The following is a 21,859-nucleotide window of genomic DNA, read 5'->3' on the forward strand; positions in this document are numbered from 1 at the left end:
AGAGTGTGGTGTTCCCGGACGTAACACCGCAGACGGCGGACAACCTCACCTAGATGTGGGGAGCAGGTCCGGAGAAGCACTGGATGCACTTGAGCCGGCAATGAGGTACAGGGGTTGATGGGGGGGGATGGGGCGCTGTGGGGGTCATTAGTACTGAGAGGCGGCTGCGGAGACTGGAAGAGCAGCGGACGAGCAGCCTTCCCCCCCCCTTGTCATTGACTGATCGAACTGCAAGCAGTCACTTGCGGACCTATGACCTTAGTTTGGATGGGAGGTGTTTTCCTGCTTATCCTGGGGAGTGGGAGTTGGGGGCAATGGTTAATGTTGGTGGGGGGGAAGGGGGGACACCTTGAGTGCAACACACGAAGAATCACGAGGGTTTGAGTGGGGAGAGCAGACGAGTTGGCACCTGAAGAGGGTGGCGGGCCCGTAATAGTAACATCTCCCAATGGCTGATAAGCAAAAGTACAAATGTATGGGTTGGAATATCAGGGGTATGCACACAATGACAAAACGCCACAAAGTCCTCTCAAACATACAACGGTGGGGAGCCCAGATAGCCCTGTTGCAAGGGACGCACCTCACACAGAAGGAGGGACAAGCCTTGCAGAGGCGATGGAGGGGCCAGCTCTTTTACACCACCTACTCGGCGTATGCAGAGGGCGCTAATATGGATACAAGCTTGGGTCCCATTCCAACTGACGGACTTACAGGTAGACCCGGAGAGTCGGTACGTAGCCATAAAAGGGCGGCTGGAGGACAGAGAGATCGGTATAATTAGCATCTATGCCTCCAATATATAACAACCAGCCTTCTTCGCGAGACTGAGTCACTGCCTGACGCAATACTTGAAGGGTGCATCACTAGTGGGGGAAGACTTTAATAGTGTGGATGACACGCTCCTAGACAGATCTCACCCGCCACTGCGAAATTCCCAGGCAGTGTGCGCCTCACAGGCATTCAGGGCTTAGAGACATAGCTGGGGACTGAGGAACGCCTGGAGGACCTTACATCCTCTAGATTGGGACTACTCCTACTTCCCTGCGGTCCACGAGGTGCACGTGCGAGAAGACGCCTTCCTATGCTCAGCGGACACGCAGCGCCATGTCACTGCCGCAGAATATCTAGCATGAACGATATCGAACCATAATCCTCTGGTCCTGTCCCTGCGATGGATACACTCTGATTCAGCATTACCCACATGGAGGCTACACCCAGACACGCTGGAAGACCAGGTCTTCCGGGAAGAGATTGGGGTGGGGGGGGGGGGGAAGAGTGCACTACTTTGAGGCCAACGGGGGGGGACAGCCTCTTCGCGGAATATTGAATGGGACGCCCTTAAGGTGGTCCTGCGGGGCCAATGCATAACGCACACCACGGGGTCAGATGTGTCATCCTGGGAGGAGTGGAAGGAGCAGCTTCAGCAGGCACTCTTAGTGGCCAAAGAGGAGGTGGCAAGACAGACAGAGGCGCTTAGATGCTTCGACTACAAAAAGTACCTAGAGCGCACCCACGCTGAACGGGACAAGTCGGGTACGTTCCTGGCATGGCTAGCAAACTCAGTGAGCAGGGGCCAAGCACTGGTGGAAATAGAGGATGAAGAAGGGGTCGGACACTTTACGCAGGCGAAGATTAACGAAGTCTTTGCCCGATATTACACGCAATTATACAGTAGGTCGTGGGAAGGCGGTCACGCAGTCGAAAGGGAGTACCTTGCAGGCCTGCAGATGGCAAGGCAGAACCCTGAAGAGGCGGAAGAGCTAGGAGCGGACATTACACAACAGAAGGTACAAGCTGCCATCAAGGGCATGGCAAGGAACAAAACCCCAGATACAGCCAGCCTGCCGGCCGAGTTCTGTGCCGTGTGTGTGGAGGAGCTGGCCCCCCAGCTGGTCACCATGTACCAGGAGGCCCGGGAAGCGGGAATAATGCCAGAGAGCACTAGGGAGGCCCTTATTGTCCCAGTGCCTAAGCCTGGGAAAGAACCGCATGACTATACAGCCTACAGATCCCTACCCATGTTGAATATGGACTACAAAATCCTGAGCAAGATCCTAGCAACGTGCCTCCTCCCACATATGCCAGACCTGGTCCATGCAGACCAAGCGGGGTTCATCCCTGGGCGGAACACGGCTATAAACATTAGGCGAATCGTAGCTGTCATGGGCTCCACTGGGTATGACAAGCACGAGGCGGCGGTGTTCGCGGTGGACATCGAGAAGGACTTTGACAGGCTTGAATGGCCATCTCTCTATGAAGTCCTTGCCAAGATGGGACTAGGAGGAGGCTTTCTGGCATGGGTACGGCTATTGTATACATCCCCCACCGCCCGGGTGCGCACCAGACAGACCATCTCTCCCAGGCAGAGAGTGGAGAGGGGTACGAGACAGGGGTGCCCCCTCTCCCCACTCCTGTTTGCACTGGTCATGGAGCCACTGGCATGCAGGGCAAGGAGGGGGCAGGACTAAAATGGTCTGGGGACAGGAGAGGGGCAATATTTTATAGCCCTATATGCAGACGACCTCTTGTTTTTGCTCAGTGACACAGCGGGTGAACTGAGAGGGGCACAGGATATGCTGGCCTGGTTTGGTGCCATATCTGGCCTCAAAGTCAACTGTAGGAAATCCAGCCTATACCCCATGATGCCCAACACTCTCAAGCCGCCTGACCTAGAACATCTGAAATGGGAGCTTAGCTGCCTGCAATATCTTGGAGTCAAAATATACCACAAATCTGCAGAGCTGCTAGAGGGTAACATGGGCAGAGCAATAGGATCAGTGAAGACAGCGATGGAGTTTTGGGGAACACTGCCGCGGTCAGTGGCAGGGCGGGTGGCAGTCCTGAAGTTGGTGGCACTCCCACGCCTCCTGTACTACTTCGGGGCCCTTCCAGTGTGGATTCCGAGAGCAAATCTCTAAGATTTTGACTCGCTGATTATGTCATTTCTCTGGGGTGCGGGACGCAGAGGAGTAGCATTGACCTCCTCACAGCGCTCTATAGCGAAGGGAGGCCTTGCGGTCCCGGACTTCGAGGGCTACTATATAGCTGCCCAGTTGTACTGGTTGATGCAGTGGCTGGCGGCAGGACGCGACCCAAAAAGGGAACAATATCCAGCCGCGCCAGATGCCACAACCCCGGCAAAGATTCTCCCGTGGGTCCGACGGAACACGTCAGACAACTCAATGGAAACCAGGGTGGTGATATGCTGCTGGGCAAGATACCTGCGATGGTTGGGTGCCAGGACTCCCTACCCCCCAGACATACCCATCACAATGCTTCAATGCTTGCCACAGGGAGAACACTGGGCGGGGCTGGAGGACTGGTAAGAGGCAGGGCTGACAGTTATGGGGTACCTGTACCAAGATTCCACGCTGCTCCTGTTCGAAGAACTGCAAGCAGCATACGATTTGCCGGGAGGCCACTTTCTGACGCATGGGGCCCTCACCAGAAGGATTAGGCAGCACTGGGGCGTTGCAGGCACGGAGCCGCAGGCGCTAGCAGGATGTAGGTATGTTGCGCTATCAGCGGGACGGATCAAGACAGTCTCTTACCTCTACAAAGCAATGAGGCAAGATCTGCAAAGGCCACTAGAAGCGCTTGCGATTACAGTGGGAAGAGGATTTGGGCAAGCAAATCCCGGAGGCAGAATGGGATAGGTTCCTAGAGTGGAACCCGAAAGCATCTAGGAATGCGCAATTCAAATTGAACAATTTCTACATATTGCACAGAGCGTACTTAACCCCGTCCCGCATCAGAAGATGCGAGGTGTGGAGAGAGAGAGGCACCTATACTCCACATGTTCTGGAGCTGCCCCACACTACAAACCTTCTGGGACGAAATAAGGCAAGTGATAGGGGATCTTATTGACAAGGAGCTTACACATAGCCCAGAGCATTTCTTGCTAGGGTGGTTCCCAGACACGGCCAAAACCAAGACGAGTGGGAAGTTTCGGGACCTGGCCTATTTTCTGGTCAAACGAGAGATAGCCAGGAACTGGAAGGCACCGGGAGGGCCACAGATTGTTTCCTGGAAAAAGGCGACTCGAGAAATGGGTGGGGCGAAGGTAGGCTAGTGCTCAGGGAGGCTAGCCGAGGGTTCGGTAAGATAGATAGGGCCAGAGCCTGGGAGAATCTCATAAGTGAATTACAGCGGATAGGCAGGACAACAGTGGGGTGGGCTCCCCGCCGCCAGGGGCACCCGAACAGGAGAATGGATTAGAGGGACACTTGGACTAGGGACGATAGGCACAACAGTACACTAGAACCAACAATTGACTCACCAGAACCCAACAACATCTAGGAAGTGGATTATGCTCACCCAAGCGCAACTCAAGGGGGGGAGGGGGGATTGTTTTGTTCAAAGGGTATTTAAAATAAGAGCACCAGAGAATTTTAGAGGTGTGTTATATGTACTAGATATAACGTGCATGACGTCTATGTATGTTGATGTCTTGAAAACCCAATAAAATATGGTTGTAAAACAAAAACGAGGACGGTAGTGAGAGACTGACTCCTCTGCAGGTTCAACCGGATGATAGGCTTGGCTGAGCTGCTCTATGTTATTTGTACACTTTATTACCACAAGACACCCTGGAAAGGTGATCCAATCTGCCACAGTTGCTACATTCGCTGTTGAGTGCTGGACATCCCTTGAATAATTCCATGGGGTTGCTGTAGCCAAAGCGGTAGCAGGCAATTAAATTCTCATGTTTCTTGCTTTTGTCTTGGTTATCCATTGGTTATCTTGTTTGTACTCTACAGACATGATTGCCATGTTTCTTGTTAGTTTTTACGTCACTCATCTCTTTGACCCATGCCACATAGTGATCATAATTCTTTGCTGTTTTGATGATCTCTTCCAGTGTGAGGTACTCTAGTACCCATAATCTTTCCTGCATTCTTTTACTTATGGTGTTGACCATAAGTTGTTCTCTTAACATTTCATCAATGGATGCTCCAAAATTGTATGTATTAGACGGTCTTCTAAGAGCAGTCAAAAGTCTGAACTTCCTTTTGTTGTGTGGTATAAAAGTGGTATCTTTATAAATTGATGCTCACTGTAGATTTCAAGTAATTATCTAGTCTTTACATTGCATCTTTATAGTCACCATATACATCCTCATAAGGCTCGATTTTGGGCATAGTTGTAATATTCTCCTGCCCTTGTATGACCCAGCAATGTAGTAAAATGCATTTTCTACGTTTAGAAGCATTTTATTATCATTGGTAGCAACAAGGTATGTTCAGAACTCCTCCTTTCATGGAATAGGAGGTTCTCCGTCACACTGCAGAAATCTTGGTGGCTTCTCAAATTGTATTTTGGATGGGTGAGAAGAACAACTGAGTTACAGATAATTTATGACAGCAAGGATCCAAACTTGATAGGAGCAGAAGAGGTGCATGCAAGCAGTGCAATCCCTACGCTGCAAGTTATGAACTGAATTTGATGGCACTTGGAGACGTGGTAAAGTGCCAGTGGCAAAATAGTGAACACTTCAAATAATCAGGTGAAAGGTACATGTAATATGTAATAAAATTCCAAAGGTTGAAAAGTCAATAACAAACTGTGCATACGAAGATTGCGGTTGCATACATTGAAACGCACAAACTCAGAATACAATGAATTTCAAAATGGGCTCCTTGACTGGCAGTGAGGCTTTGGCTGCTGGGCACGGCAAGGAAAAACAAGGCCTTGAAAACAAAATATACACATGGGAAGGAATTTTCAGCCCTGAGGTGGATGGCTCTTGAGGGAGGTGATTTGAAGCAACTCCACCTGATGGGAGCAACCGAGACAGTCTCTCCACCTTCAGAGGAGCACACACGATGTCTGCTGCAGCGAATGGCCTGACTGGAATGGCTCAGTCCCTGAGTGGGCATGTAACATCCAAGAGAGGTGGACGCTGTAGGCGGCACAGGAGGCAGACTGGATTGGTGACGGAGCGAGGAATGAGGCTGCTCCTGCAGGTCATGGCAGTGTGTTATCAGCTCAGAAGATACATCAAAGACCAAGGATGCATTAAAAGAAACAAAGGTAAGGCTAGCCAAAGAGCACGCTAGGCTCCATCCGAAGATGGCAGCCGGAGGGGGAGGTTGATGGTTGCCCTCAACGTATCCCATCTTAGATGCCAAAGTTGGCCTCTTACATCAACGCATTAGAGGCTAAAGGTCAGTGATTAAGCAAGAATTATCAGCATGAATAAATAAGAAAAAATACGCATGAAGCCTTAAAATAAAATGCCACTGATAAACAACAAATGGAGAATTCGAATGTTTGTGAGGTTCCACGGGCACAACCAAGGGAGGACGGGAAAGAGAATGGGAGAAATAAAGGGAAGAGAGAGCCATAGGTTATAACATGCATCGCTGCCATGTGATTCACTAATGGCCTCTACACTGGGCCTTTTGTGCAAACTCTAGTGATTTGCGGTTGCCATGCCACCTTGCTTAGCGATAGGTCTGTAGGAGACATGGTCTAGTAAAAGAGTTACTAGAAGCACCCACCCAGCAATTGGTGGCCACGAATACATGGATGCTAGGTGACAATGGTAACCAGGCATGCTATACAACTTCATCTCTCCTATATAAGGATTGGGGTGGGAGGAAGAACTTTCTTTGCATGCCTGGGATTTGCACCTGTTCCAAGGACATTTTCCTACTTCTAAACCAGTGGTCCAGTCATGTGAACTGTACTAAAGTATGTGGTGAAAGTTTTAAACATGAGCAGTTCTGAGAAGGAACTTGGGTCATGATTTTGCTAATTGTTATTTTTATATTATTCTCACTGATTTTATTCTGCTTCGCTAGAATTTGTAAAATAATCATGGTGATTTTCATCTGTATATTCTACAATACAGGGTGTGTGTGCATGTATAATTAGACTTGTACTGATTAGGGAAAGATTTGCAAATGGGGTAATAACATGACAAACTCTGCAAATTCACTAGCAGAACTGTTATCCTCCAAATGTCTCTCCTACAAACATATATAGCCTATAGGGAGGGCTGTGAGAAATCTGTTTGTTTTCTCTTTCTCTGAAGAGGCAAGTATATTTTCAAAACTCTGCGGGCTAGGGAACTCTAACTGGGCATAGAACACAAACACCTGTGAAGGATATATCACATAACTAACACACTGTAAACTCAATGTAGTGACCCAAGTTAACCTAGGGAGCCCGTTATGAGTTAGCCACAAAATAGCCTAGTATCCCCACCAAGATACCCAAAGGTAACTTTAACTCACTCCCCCACATGCACAGTCTTCTCACCAATGATATTTCAAATTTTGCAGTCATGTTATCAATGATGTTACAGAACATGTCATGAGTGATGTAATAAGTGGGGTAATTAGCTGTGCATGACGAGGGCATGAGTTTTAGTGACCTTAGAGCACTAATGCATCCACTGCAGGATAAAATGAGTACCATTGTGTTGGGTGACAATAAACATCTGTTATTCAGCGCCAGGACACCTACGGGTAATTGTGCGCTTTACAAATACACATGTTATGTTATGTGGCTTCTAGATGGCCGCAGTCTTTTTTTTTGGGATGCCTCGATCCGCAGGAATCCTGTTGGATCGTAGCTTTTTTTTAAAAACCCACCAGAAGACTTATCCCTACCCGGTCCCCTTATATTCGTTTTTAACTATAGCATCAGGACAGGAGACTAAGTCTTGTAATGGCTGCCACACATGTTCCAAGATTTTGCGGCCAGCAAATCAGAGCGCTGCGGGCACAGAAGACTCATGAGAGTCCCTCGAATCCAACCGTCTATTTTGAAATTTACTAAACAGATTTACACTTGATAACAAGAACCACATATTCTGGACCAAGATCTAGAGTCCTGACAAATTTGGCGTAAAATCTGATCAGTTTTTGCAGCCGCGCTGTTCAAGAAAGTCTATGGAAAATAAATGGCGATTTTGTGTTTTGGGATCCCCTCCTTTTTCTCAGCCCCCGCTTGAAGGATCAACCCTAAGCTTATAATACACAAACTAGGCAAAAAAAGTCTTTAAATACTATCTCTTAATATTAATGTAGCGGAAAACACATACTTGAACAATCATTTTTATATATAATTACCATTTCCTGAGATGCAAACTTGGGACTTGTACCGTCAGCCGAAAAATAGGAAAAGTCATAAGTGAAGGTCTTCACACGTTCCCTTCCCAAATCTCCAGAGACTCCATCTGGCATCTAATGAAGAAAAAAAAAGGAAAACAGGTTTTTACTTTAGTGACAAATGCATCACTCGTTTTTACGGGAAATGGTTGCATTTCTCCCTTCATTTGTGTAAGGGGTAGGGACAAGGATGGCTACTACTAGGCATACAAGTCTACATTTGGGAAACTTTTGTCTGTAAATTCACCTGCATATATGACTTGTAACACCAACCCACAGCTGTATCCAATAAAGCACACTATCGGTCTGATGAAAAAGGGTGCTGCAAATTCACAAACGGTTGCAAAGCCATTTGCAGCCGCGCCAAGTGAATTAACAATGGCCTTCTGTGCACAGGGATTTGTAACTGCCATTAAGAACGTGCACACCGCTAGGCATACCCTGAGACTGGGGAGGGAATGGGGCCGCAAAGGAGTATGCATCCCCGTGGAACTCGCAATGGAATGCACAACTGATTATGTGGGTGCAAAATATGAACTTGTGACAGCCTACCCAGTGTACATAGTGGGGATTCGTAACATGTTAGCTGTCGATTACGGACATCTCACTCAGTGTATGTTGAGGCTTTGGGCATTGGGATGAGCAGACAGAAGTCCCACGAACCGCTGCATACTTCTCGACATCCAGTTCAGAAACGTGTGCCACTTGAGACTGACATCTGCCTCATTACGGCAGCAAAGTCCCGTTCCGAGTGACAGAATGGAGGTCTGCTGTCCCATCGAGTCTTCTTCCCATGAATGAGCTACTGTTGTAAGTGAGGTGCAGACCTGGTTCACGCCGCACTAGTATTAATGAGACTAAAATCCAATAACAGACCAATCAGTATTAATGAGGCGGGCGGTTTGCGCCTCACTGCGAACAGGCCTTCGGTGCTGGACAGGGTTCAAATATCATGTGCAGTGCAAAGGGTTTGAGCGACCACATTACAACATCAAGTGCTGCGCTGTGGGAAGCCTCTTGCAACCGCAGACCCTACATCTCAAGAGAACCACAACATCCTTCCTGAAGTCAGACTCGCCGAAAGTGGCACTTGAGACACCATTGTCCACCGAAGATGTCAGCTACACATTTCCATGAAAAACAGAGGGACCTGCTGTGGACCAGAGGAAAAATGCTGACGCTGATTCGTAGATACAAAAAATAAAAAAGTGGGAGAGAAAACCCGTGTAAATGAGTTTCTCTTGCAACTAGGGTGAATATTTACCACGTGCTAAATCCGTTTAGTGGCACTAAAGCATACGAATGTATCAAGAGACGGAGTTGCATCAAGAAACATGTGTAGCCTGCCCACAAACAGTGCTTCCACTGCTATGGGTCACGTCACAGCTCATGCTGCTGTAAGTAACGCTGAACCTCTTCTAAGCGAGTCAATGACTAACAAGAAATGTAAATCTTTGCTCTGGCATTCACACAGCTTAAGGCATCTTCTACAAAATGAACCAACAGAGTACACCGAATATTATTTTTAAATATTCAAAAGCATGTGGGCAAACTGAATTAGAAAGCACACAAAAACAAATTAGCAGATCTGCCCAAGTTAACAGCTACAAAGAAGAGAAACAAAACAAATGAAATTGCAGGGTGATGGGATTGTTTCACTGCCGGGAGCCTAAAGTCAGAAGGTTAAAGACTACAGAACCAGAACACAGAGGAAGGGAGATGAGCTTTCCACATCTTTAGTGAGGTTCTATTAAACGTTGTTGGCTGCACGCACAGCAATTGCTTTCCTTCTTGACTGCAATTCGTTTTTAACGTACAAGGAAAATAGGATACCTTCTTTGGGATGTATTTAACAGAAGATTTAAAGTGTGTAGAAGTAACGAGTTTGGTTTATGTTACACCATCACTTCACACTTTCCACTTACCTGAGTGCATGTCTAGGGATACAAGCTCCTCTCTTCATTACAGAGAGGCAACCATTGCACGAAAAGTGTTCAACTTGTTCATACTGTACTTAACACCGAAAGAAATCGAAAAGCTCCGACAACTGAGGCACAGGAATCTAATTTGATTTTCTCAGAATCCCACAATGTGCATCTATAAAACTGTCATTTCTTTAGCAAACGTAAACGCATTCATTTAGAAAGTGCGAGTCGCAAAGTAAAATAACGTGCCTATTTATCTTATAATTTGTAGTAGGTAACCACACTTAGCTAATTTAAGTAAACACTCGAGTTAACATTTTGAAATTAAGTTAGCCTAATATTGATATCATTTTGAAAATTGACTTTATGCATTTAAGGTAAAGAAGCCTCATATTTTCACAGTTGTTTTGAACAAGATGTTTTCCTTTTTTTTCTTCCCATTGCAGATACTGCAATTTTCCAGAAGTCTTCTGTTAGTTAGTGAATACACATTTGTTATATACTAGGCGACTTATAGTGAGGTTCTCACCAGAAGGAGAAAATGTCAGAAAGTGCGTCTCGTGGGAAGTGCAGTCTGCACCAGATATTATGCCGAGTGTAATAACTCATGGACATAGCCATGCATGAACTATTGTATAAAAAAAAAGAAAAAAAAAAAAAAGAAAAAAAGGGAAATAGGGAAGTTTACCTGTTCCCAGCTTTTGGAAGAGAATAAGTGGATACTGAGAATGGGAACGAGCTGAAATGTTGCAATTAGTTATTTGGTTGAATTATATTAGCGTGTGTTCCTTACACTAGAGAGGAACTCCCTTGCTCCTTGTCACGCACACACTTTGTGCGCTAGAGAGATGCTTGCTGAACTCCAATAGAGAAAGTCATACTCACCTCTGAAAGCTCCACACTTTGAGTGCAAAGGCTTCATGCCTGAGCATACTTACTCTCATCAGAAACCTTTACTTGGTTTTCAGGTGCAGATACCTTATCCATTTGCCTAACCCAATGTCCTTTCTCGACCTTTCATTCTTAATTTATATTAGAGGTTTTCCTTTATGGAACACACTTTTTGAATTTGCTCTATCCTTTATATAATTTGCCACCGGTAATGTCTTTCCTTATACTAAAATATCAGCTTTTAGACAAGTTAGATTTGTAATGATTATACTTAAGATCTAAAAACTTGCAGTCAGATCAAATTAATCTGACTAAAATTGTTAATGTAATCCTTTAAACTCATTCCACTTCTCCCTGTCGTCTTCCTGTGGAGACTGATGGTTTCACTGTTTATGGTAATACATGTAAATGCTTGCTCCTAGTCACCTCTTCACGTCGACTAACAAAGGTCCATATGACGAGTGGCGGGGTTTATATGATTATTATACCCGTAGATTAAAACTCAAGAATTCCTGCTCCGTCAAGTGGTAGCAGAGTGACAGTTAAGTCACGAGAGAGAAGGAGCTAGAAAGGTCCAGATAATTTAGATCTGACTGGACCTTGCGCCTCGCCAAAACTGCTCCTATCCCGATCCCTAAAATCCATGGCCCAGCTTTGAAGGTCAACGATTTGGCGGTTCCAAAGGTGTTCTCAATGATAAAGGTGTAATTAATAATAGGGTTGTGTGTTGCAATTGTTTATGTTGAGCTTACAGCGTTGTGTCGAGGTTGTGTCTTTTGTGTTTTAGTGATGTTCGTGTTCTAGTTGTGTAAATGTGTATATGTATTTGAGGCTGAGCAGCTGGAGTTCTTATTGGGCTCATCCCAGTCTAAAAGCCTGGGATAGACAAGAGAATATAGTGGTTCAACTTGTCTGCTAAGTTTTGTGTGGGCTATTCATGAGGTACCACCGACTGCACAATTGAGACAGGGACCTGTAACTAATTGTTGTGTATGTGCTTAGTGCTGGTAAACCCTATTGAGCTGCGGGGAAACTGCATTAGTCAAGGTGATTTACCGCTAGTCGAGATTTCATCTGGGTATGTGTGTGGAAGGTGCAAAGTATTATTTCCGACTGTTTTTTATGTGAGTGATTAATATAAAATCTTTAGTGAAGTAGACCAGAGCTATTGTTTACTGTACTTGCTTGTTGTGGAAGTTGACGTATGAGAAAATTGTAAAGGAGGGTGAATCAATGCACAGAGTGAGAGTTATGTCAGAGAGAACTGCGCTGGGATAGGTCGACTGGTGTGAAGTGTTACGCCGGCATTGGTTGGTGTGCCATCAAGTGTCACTCTGTGCTGGGTCTACAGAAAAAATTACGCTGGGTTTGGATACAAGTTCCGACCTATGTTGAATTGTAATCTTAATTAAAACGCTGCATATTTTAATTGAGATTTTTTTTATTACATTGCTAATTTATTGTAATCATGAAATGTTTTAGAGGCCTTAGAGATTTTGTAAGGGGTGATGTGTCTAATTCCTGTCCGTGAGGGAGAGGAAGCTCCACCAGAACGTACGCCAGGCCATTAAATCGAAACAAATGTAGGGCTTCACATGTGTTGGTTGCTTTGTCAATGGCATAAAATCACTTGAAGAAAGAGCCTTTAGATTTCCACAATATGGCACCTTTGATTTGAGGGATATTGGAAAATTTAAGGGGAATATCGTAGGATGTGAAACCATCCCCTAGACCTGCACAAAGTAAAGCTTTTGATGCTTGGGAGCGTGCTGCACATGCTAAGGAGAAAGAGGAATACCAGAATAAAGGTAAGAAAGCAGTGCGTAATTACGCAGGTGCTAAATAGGATGAAGAACGGCAAAGATGGAGGCAATGTGTAGAGCTAGAATGTACCCCGTACTGACAACTGAAAAGTCTAAAAAGAAAAGTAAATAAAGAGAGGAAAATGCCAATGCTGCAAAATAGTATAGCACGGATAGTGATTCCAGTGATGAGCTCTTAGCTACTTTGCTGGCCACTGCCTTATGTTGCCCAAGTTCACAGATCACACTAGTGCTACTACCTGTAATAGTACTGTTGGTACAGCCCCTGTTCAACAGAACAAGACTCAGGTTGAGGGAACACTCCAACTTTACCCTTTACCGATACAGTCTCTCATCGCACCCTAGCCCGCAGACTTCACGATGACGGAAACCGGAACAATGCCCTCAACTGGATCCGCTCTTTCCTCTCCGGAAGAACACAATGGGTAAGACTCCCTCCTTTCCTCTTGGAACCTACACCGACCACCTGCAGAGTCCCCCAAAGTTCCTCAATCAGCTCGATCCTGTTCAACTTCTACATAGCCCGCTCGCATCCATCCTCAGACCACACAGACTCAACATCGTATTGTGCGCAGACAACACCCAAATCATACTCTTCCTGTCCACCGAACCCAACCTCTCCAAACATAACTTTCAAAACGGTATGGAAGCAGTTGGCAGATGGATGAATAACAGTTGCCTACAACTCAACATGGACAAAACGGAGGTGCTCATCATGGGGTCAAACCCCGACGCCTGGAACACCACCTTATGGTCCCTGCCCTCGGGAATGCCCTCTCCCCCTCGGTGCACGAAAGTAAGCTTAGAATCATCTTGTATTCCGAACACAAAATGGACCTCCAGTTCAATGCAGTCACCTACCTCTTCCTGCTACCACACCCTCCTCATACTCAGAAAGACCTTCAACTGGATCCCTCTCGCACACAGGAAAACGGTCACTCATGCCCAAATCAACAGCAGACTAGACTACGGCAACGCACTCTAGAGATACATTTTGTACATTCCTGAACCAAGAATGACCCGCCCATAATGGAAATCTACTAGCAGGTGCTAAAACAAAGAAGCACAGAAAGATGAGTTTCGACTCTGCGACCGGGCACACATTTTTATGCAAAGGCCATTCTGCTGGTGTCTACCGCTAGGCTAGTGGGAGAAAGCCTCTGTCTATGGGAAAGGAATGCATTAACAAGAACAGTGTATTGATTAGCAGAGCAAGGCCCAACCTTGAGTACATGGGGCTTTCCACAGCCTGCTTCTTGAGAAGGGAATACACAGCTCACTACATGATTCAAAATGGCGGCTGGACATAAAATGGTGCAGCGAATGCTAATTTAGCATAAGAACCAAACACAAGTAGGGTAGCAAAACATTTTCATTTCATCAGACCCACCTTCCAGCATTCGCTAAACATTTTCAAATCAGGAATGGAAAAGATGTAATATGCAGAGAAACAAAGGACATCAACTCTCAGAATTATCCATATACTCAGTATTGGGAATAGACGTTGCAAGGGATGATGTAGAACCAAAAATGCCCTCGTCTATCCGCATCATGTCGGCAATGTCATTTTGCAACATGATGTCAGCACTAAAGTCAGGAGCTGGCTTTTTCGGTTTGGGGGTGAGAAGACTTATACAATAAATACAGCAAGCCGGGAGACCGTGTATGCAAAGACAACATGTGAAGTAAAAAAACGCAATCACAGCTAGAAAGATAAGGATATTCCAACCCCAGGACATGAACATACCCCAGAACCATCCAGAGAGAGTTCAAGTACCATTTTCTTGGTGTATGTCAGATGAGAGTCTATGCAATTTTGGTATGGCAGCATACACATTGGGGGTGTGGTCAGGTATGTACACACAACAGCTACTGCCAATAACGTGACAGGCCCCACCCCTATCTGCAAGTATAACGTCTAACACCATCCGGTTTGGCAAGGTAACTAACCGTGTAGCCTAAAGCTCAGCAGTGAGGTTTGTCAATATACCAGCTGTTGTATTAATAACCCCTTCAACAACCCTTGTTAACGGACGAATGTTAAGGCTATTGGACATGGGGCCCCAAAAAGGTACGATACCCTTCATGGCATCCTCAAACTGTTGTAAGGTGGTATCTGTCTGATCTATATCCTTCGTGTCAATAACTCTTCTGACTCGGGGCAAGTATACACTTCTACGCTGCAGCTGATGATCTTTATGGTAATTGGACGGAGCTATATACACAGGGGGAAGGAGAAAAAGAGAGAACACCAGCCCGACCATCCCCTCGGGAGCCAGACATAAGCTTGGGATCCACAGACAAAATAGACATTAGGGAGTGGGATTATGGGCGGACTATAGGTCGTTCTCAATCTGTATGTGGAATTGCATCTGCTTTTCCCCACCTTCATTCTCCCGGTCCCCTGGACACGGAAACTAGATGTTGTGTTGACCACTGACACTGGTATTGGCTGGTCCTCAGTAACATTACAAGCCTGGAAAGATTGGAAATACTCAGACGTGTTAAACTCTTGAAAATCAGCAATTTCCATTTGAAACCAGGTCTCGTTTTTTACTCCTTTGTATGCGTTCGTACAGGACTTTAAAAACAATTTATCAAACGTCTCTTGTCCTGTCGGGCCTACGGAGGGAACCCTGTGATTAAATGTACATTCTGTACCACAGTGCGAGAATCAGCAGGTGTCCTATCCAGAGTAGAGAATTGGGAATGGGGAAGCACCATACTGAGCAATTCAAACCAACCTTCGCAACTACTGATGTAGGACAGTGGCATGGGCAACAAAGTATCACTTTTATGAGTCAATGAGGAAAGCAATCCACAAATCCAGCAATTAGTTGTATTAGACACCTCATGAGCCTGATTCAACATCTGTATAAATACACTATCTGTATAAGACTTTCGGTGCTCTCCTTTGTGATGGGCCAAAGTAACAAACATGTGTTCAGGGGGAATGGGTGTTGTAACAACCAAGGAATGTACAGGATACTTCTCCTCTAGAAGCCAAGATATTTCAAGTATTGCAACTACGGCAATCCCAACTATTAATGCAAAAAGTATTTTACTCTTGGTGGACCAACCCAGTTCTTGACGCAGTGGTGCAAATGGCTGTTCCTACTCAGTAATAGGCCGACCGAACTGATACATTATTAAGTAGAAAAGGGAATGCGATAAAAAGTAATAATGAAAGCAATTGTGCCTAGTGTCCGTCCGTCTGAGCCTCACTGGTACAGGCTCCTATTGTTCATCAACGTTGGGGCTCTTAAGCACCGGCGGTGGAGCTGCTCAGTCCTAGCTCTTGAAGAATCCCAAGTCGCACAGGATACACCCCTCCAAAGAAGCACGTTCGATCTATCCTGTCCAATGTCAGAACAACTCACCAATCTCACCTCATCCTAAACTAGCAACGTTGGTACTATTGACAAAGTACACCCTGACTTGCGTAGTCCATCCCTACTAATCTGACTTCTCCTTTGGTGCACCGTTCTTCAACCGAGGGCGCAAATTGTACCTGGTGACTCCAGGCACAGAGGGGTCAATGAAGACGGGCTCTTTAACGGCTTTGATCTCAGGAGGGACTGCTGCATTTAGTACATCGTCATTCTCAGCATCAGTTCGGGTCCATATAAGCTGCGCGTCACTGAAGGGGATGAACTGGGGTATCTTTTCTCCCTCAGCATCCCCAATACCATCCCTCACCCATTGGTCATAGGGTAAGGGCAAGGATACTCGGCGGCAGTGACTGGAGTGTAGCCAATTCTTTCGGCCAGCGACTTCCACTGCGGTCCTGGTAGCGAGGAGCACCTGCTCGGGCTCCTACCACCGGGGCTCCAAGCACTTCTTCCGGTGAAAGTTTCGGAGTAACAATCAGTCCCCCGGCTGGATGTTATGACCAGGCCCCTCTGGTGAAGGCAGAATCGATTCCTTTATCTGTTAGTGGATAGAACTTACATTTTCAGTTAACTGGTACAGGTAATCGTTCAATAAAGGGTACTCAATCTCTGAATACCTACGCGGACGCGGGACGACCCAGACATTTGCTGGGCATCCGAACACGACCTAGTATGGGGACAATCCTGTCCTAGAATGTGCGGTTGTTCTTGTGGACAAAAGAGCTAGTGGTAAAGCATCTGACCACTGCAACCCAGTGGTCTCCTGAATCTTTGCCAATTTCAGTTTGAGAGTACCATTGTACTTCTCAACCAAACCTGCTGACTGGGATTGATTAGCAGCCTGAAACTTCTGTCTCATGTGTAGTCCTTCACAAACTAACTGAATAACCTTGGAATTGAAATGACTTCCGTTATCACTCCAGATCAAACGGAGCCGGCCGAAGCGAGTTAAGAACTCCTTCAGGAATATCTTTGCAGTCGCAATGGCTGTATTCTCTTTAGTGGGGTAGGCCTCATCCCATTTACTGAACACACAGACAACCACCAACACATACTTCAAATTATTGACCCTGTCCATTTCAATAAAGTCCATTTGAAGGACCGCAAAAGGGAAAGTGGGAGGTGCAAAATTACCGGGTGGTGTAGGGGTAACTGTTATATCCTACTTAATTGAATAACATTGTAGTTTTTTGGACCCTAGAGACTCTTGGTACAGCACAGAAACTAGGGAACTTCAAAGGAAAAAAATGAGAAAACAAGAGATCCTACAAGCCACTACATCTACTAAGAGAATTCCCAGGCAAGCCAGCGCCAGCCCCACCAGTGTCCTCACCAACGGGTAGCCCCACAGAGCAGTGTCATCACCAAAGGACACTACAGCCTGGGAATACTACAAACATCTAAAGGACTACAGTGAGTTGGAGGAGTAGCTAAGCTACAGCCGCATCTGGTGTTCCAGCCACAATGTTAGCCACAAAAGGATTACAGTGAGTTGGAGGAGTAGTTCAACTACAACCACACATGGTGTTCCAGCCACAGAAAGAAGAAAAAGTCAATTTAAAAGATGTATAAACGGAAGGTGTGCAGAGGTTGCACACATGGAGAATATCTTGTTCAAAAGGGTCATTAATTGACAGTTGCAGTGATGTAAGGGGCCTCCAAAACCACAGTGACAGTTGCAACGATGTAAGGGGCCTCCAAAACCATAGTGACTCATTTCTTCTTACTAGGACTACAGTGACATCAAGGGAAAAGGGATATATGGTGCTACATTCAGTTTCTGAGAGAAGCGGTCACATCATTCTGCATCTAGTTGCTCTGCATCCAGTTGCTGCGCAGATGGAAAACAAGTATTTGTTCACAATGGTATGCTACGTTTGTGTTTTCCTGCTACATCGTGAGTGGAGAGGAGTTCTACAATTAGTGCGTTTGCCCTGGATTGTCTTGGTTTGGGCACTTAGAGGAAGTTGTCTTGATTACTATCTGCACGGGAGCAGAAAACCTCGCTCCGGGTCTTGCTCTGGAGCTGATTAACACGTGTTCAGCGGTGTTCATTTGTGGATGATGCACATAACGTGTGCGGGCTTGTGTTTAAGCCGTTTGGGGAAGAGACGTTCCCGGGCCATCGCTTTTACGTATGTAGGTGTGGGGGTAAGTTGACATTTATTTGTTTTGGTGGTGCTACCTCCCGACTTTGGCAAGTTCAACTGCTGTCCTCAAGTTCGAATTTTAAAATTTAATGCTCGTGCGACTCACCTTTGTTAGGCATTGCGCGAGGCTCCAGTGGAATTTCTGTGACTTTTCGCCATCCCGCTGCTGATTCGTCCCTGGACGCTTTCCAGCCTGAACGTGCCGTGAGCCATCCGGCGGGACGTGCAAATACGTGCAGCCATTTTGTGTTTGGTGGCTGCTGTCTATGCCTTTACAAGCATTGCAGTCATACACAGACGCGCTTTGCCAACCATACAGATATTAATAAAGTTATGTGAAAGTCGACAGGAAGGTCGGGGACAATGCAGTGTCTTCGCAACTTGAACAGATTTCGGAATTGTCAATTTTGGAATCCTCTGAGTGAAACCCTTCGTTTCATCGAATTCTCTGAGTGGAATTCTCCGTTTCATGTATGTCGGAGTTGTTTCACTGGAGGCAATGACTGATGTGTGAACCCATCTTGCCTAGACTTGTGGTAATCTTTTCCATTGGGTTCATTTGGGTTGAGTTCCATTTATGGCTTTCCGTTTTGTTTTGGATCCATTAAGCTATGGGTTCTGAGGTGTCCAGCAACTCTTTTATGCCACAGATTGAACAAGTAGTGTTGTCAAGAACTGATGTTATAGATCGGTAATGTGTTTTTACTGATGTACTGGTCATGGTTTCAGGTGGTGTGCATTGTTCTTGTGTCCCCACAGTGTTGTGATGATTTGTGTGACTTAAGTAGGGGACCAGACCTTTCACAAATCGGGTGAGATATCACTCACCGGCGTGGGGCAAAGTGCACTACTGTTCTACAGTTAACAGAATGGTTTTATGTGTTAGTATTGTAACAGGAAAAAAGAGTCGTGATGCCATAGGTGTATAGTTTGAGGATGGGTCTTCTATTTTACAGTGTTTGTTTTTCTGTGGGTGGTCATCACATTCTTCCCATACACGAGGGAAGGTTTTGGGTAACAGCACTTTGATTAGTTAGGTTTGTTACTCCCATTTGGGGTACGTAACCTCCACAAGGGGGTCGAGAGCTCTTTTCGTATTAAGGTTTGGTTACTCCTACATGGGGGTATGTAACCTCTTTAAGGGGTTTGGAGTACCTAGGTTAACCCTCACACAGGGTAGGGTTATGGCTTAGTCCATAGATAGTTGCGCGCAGTACTAATGTACATTGTTTTATGGTTAACTCTCACACAGGGTTGGGTTATAGTTGCGCGCAGTACTAATGTACATCCCTTCACGGGAGTTGTTATGGGTGACGATCCATATACTTGTTGGTTTCCCTTTCTCTTGGGATTGTAGTTGTAGGGTATGCTATCTTTAGAGCTACTTTTAGTTATACTTTTGGGCATTGGTTTTGTGGGGTATTTTACCCTTTTTTCGTTGTAGTGCATCACGTCACAGTGGTTGATGCAAAATGCTTCAAATGTATTTCAGGGAATGTTATGCTTGCTTCATAATGTTTTTAATTCATTTTAGGGAGGGATGGGAGATATTGCTGTTCATATGTATGTATCTTATCCGTCCTTTCTTGCTTTAATGGTTCTTGCTCCTGTGATGTTTGATTTATGTTTGCATCCGTGGGACTTGTATTATTATTTATTTTTCTTGTTGATAGTTCTTCCTTCATGTTTTTTTATTTGCAAGTTTCGTTTTCGTTGAAGAAAAAGGGATAATGTTATATCCTACTTAACTGAATAACATTGTAGTCCAGCACTGCTGCCACTAGCTGCTCAGCCAGTGCGTGAGATGGTCATAGAATGTTGGTGTGCCTGTGATGCATGGAATGCCTGGGTGGATGAGTGTTGGCAGTTGAAGATGGGCTGAGCAGCTAGGGAGGCTGCTCCTGGTGGGGCTGGTACCACACTAGGCTGGCTGAAGTAGAGACAGATGTAACCTGAACTGGAGACTGAATAAAGATGGCTTAAGAATACATACTGGCTCCAGGTGTCTATCTACAGAGATCACAACAGTAACCTTGCCAGGATTGTGCATCATGCACACCATGCAGTATTTTAATAAATGTGTAGCTGTCTTGGAAATGTTGTCATTCTGCCATACAGGGTCTAACAACTTGCAAATACCCTTAGCGCTGATATGAGCTGGCAGATGAGCCATAGTGACTACAGGAACAGCATATTCATCTGGCAACATCCATCTCTGCTTCCCTGACTTGTCAATCCAACATCCCTCATCATTCAAATTTGCTGTTATCTTCTTGCCACACTGCTAATTCCTCCACTTTGGCCTCTCTGTATCTCCTTCATGTTTTCAAGTGTATTCTCAAACAAGGAGAACTCCGGCACCCACCTGGCAGGACCTGCTACAAACATTCTTTTCATCTTGGTTTGGGCTGTTTCCTTAGCTGTCTGATCTGCAAAAGTGTTCTCCTCACCCACATCGTCAGTAATGTTCTTATGGGCACTGCACTTCACTATGGCCAATTTCTTAGGGAGTGTCAAAGTGGACAGAAGCCTATCGATAAGAGGACCATGCTGAATGCGTGTCCCGTGGGAAGGGAGGAACCCTCTCTCTGCCCAGAGCTGCCCAAAATTATGGGCTACCTCGAAGGCCTACTGGCTGTCAGTATAATTATTAACAACCAGTCCCTCGCTCAATTCACAAGCTCAAATAAGGGCGACTAACTCAGCTGCCTGGGCGGACTGATAAGGATCTTGTGATGTCTCAACTATCTTGTTCAGCGTAGTAATTGTGTATGGTGCTTTGGTGGTGCCATCTGGTAATTTGAAACAAGAGCCATAGACATAGTTCCCCTTGGGGGTCAGAAAAGGGAACATCAGTCAGGTCTATCCATCCCTTCGTCTCTTCTTCAGTCCAGAAGATACAATCATGTATGTCAATCTCCTCATTCTCAGAAGGGAGGGGTAGTAACGTGGCTGGATTCAGAGTGGCACGGCGTTTGATCGTAATGTGCTTTTGAAAGAGCGTTCGCTCATAACCGGCCAGACGTGCACTGGTGAGGTGCTGTGTCCTTGTCTTATTCAAAAGCGTATCCACAGCATGGGGTACCATAACTGTGAGGTCAGTATCGAGTAAGAGTCCCGCCGATTGTCTAATTGAGACGGCCACAGCCGCGACCACTTTCAGACAGCTTGGGAGGGCTCGGGCGACAGGGTCAAGCACAGCAGAGAAATAAGCACACAGACATTGTTTATCTTCAAATGTTTGTGTCAAGACAGAAAGCGCACAACCACCCAGCTCATAGGAGCCGAGAAAAGTGCAGTTTTTAATTGCTCAAAAGACTGCTGACACTCTGGTGTCCAAGGCAAGGGTTCATGCACATCCTTTAGTGTTAGCGAAGCAGGGGCTTAATAAGCAACGAATAGCCAGGTATCCACTGCCTGCAACAAGAAGTGATACCTATGAAAGCATGCACGTCTTTCTGAGTTTGCGGGACAGACATTTTAATAATGGTACTGATGCGCTCAGGGGTCAATCTCCTACCCTCCTTTGACAGTAGGTGACCTAAGTAGGTAACCTCC

General features: G+C 45.9%; 1 protein-coding gene across 2 annotated transcripts in view; it reads right to left on the reverse strand.

The window, feature by feature from the left end:
* KIF16B (kinesin family member 16B) overlaps nucleotides 1-21,859 on the reverse strand; it is a 1,684,060-nt gene that overhangs the window by 1,501,091 nt on the left and 161,110 nt on the right. For both annotated transcript variants that reach the window (XM_085612707.1, XM_085612706.1), the window contains exon 3: nucleotides 8,082-8,195. In XM_085612707.1, coding sequence (XP_085468833.1) covers nucleotides 8,082-8,195 — 114 coding nt within the window. The remainder of the gene's footprint in view (nucleotides 1-8,081; nucleotides 8,196-21,859) is intronic.

The sequence above is a fragment of the Triturus cristatus genome, chromosome 6 (genome assembly GCF_964204655.1).
Source record: "Triturus cristatus chromosome 6, aTriCri1.1, whole genome shotgun sequence".
NCBI classification, from domain to species: Eukaryota; Metazoa; Chordata; class Amphibia; order Caudata; family Salamandridae; genus Triturus; species Triturus cristatus.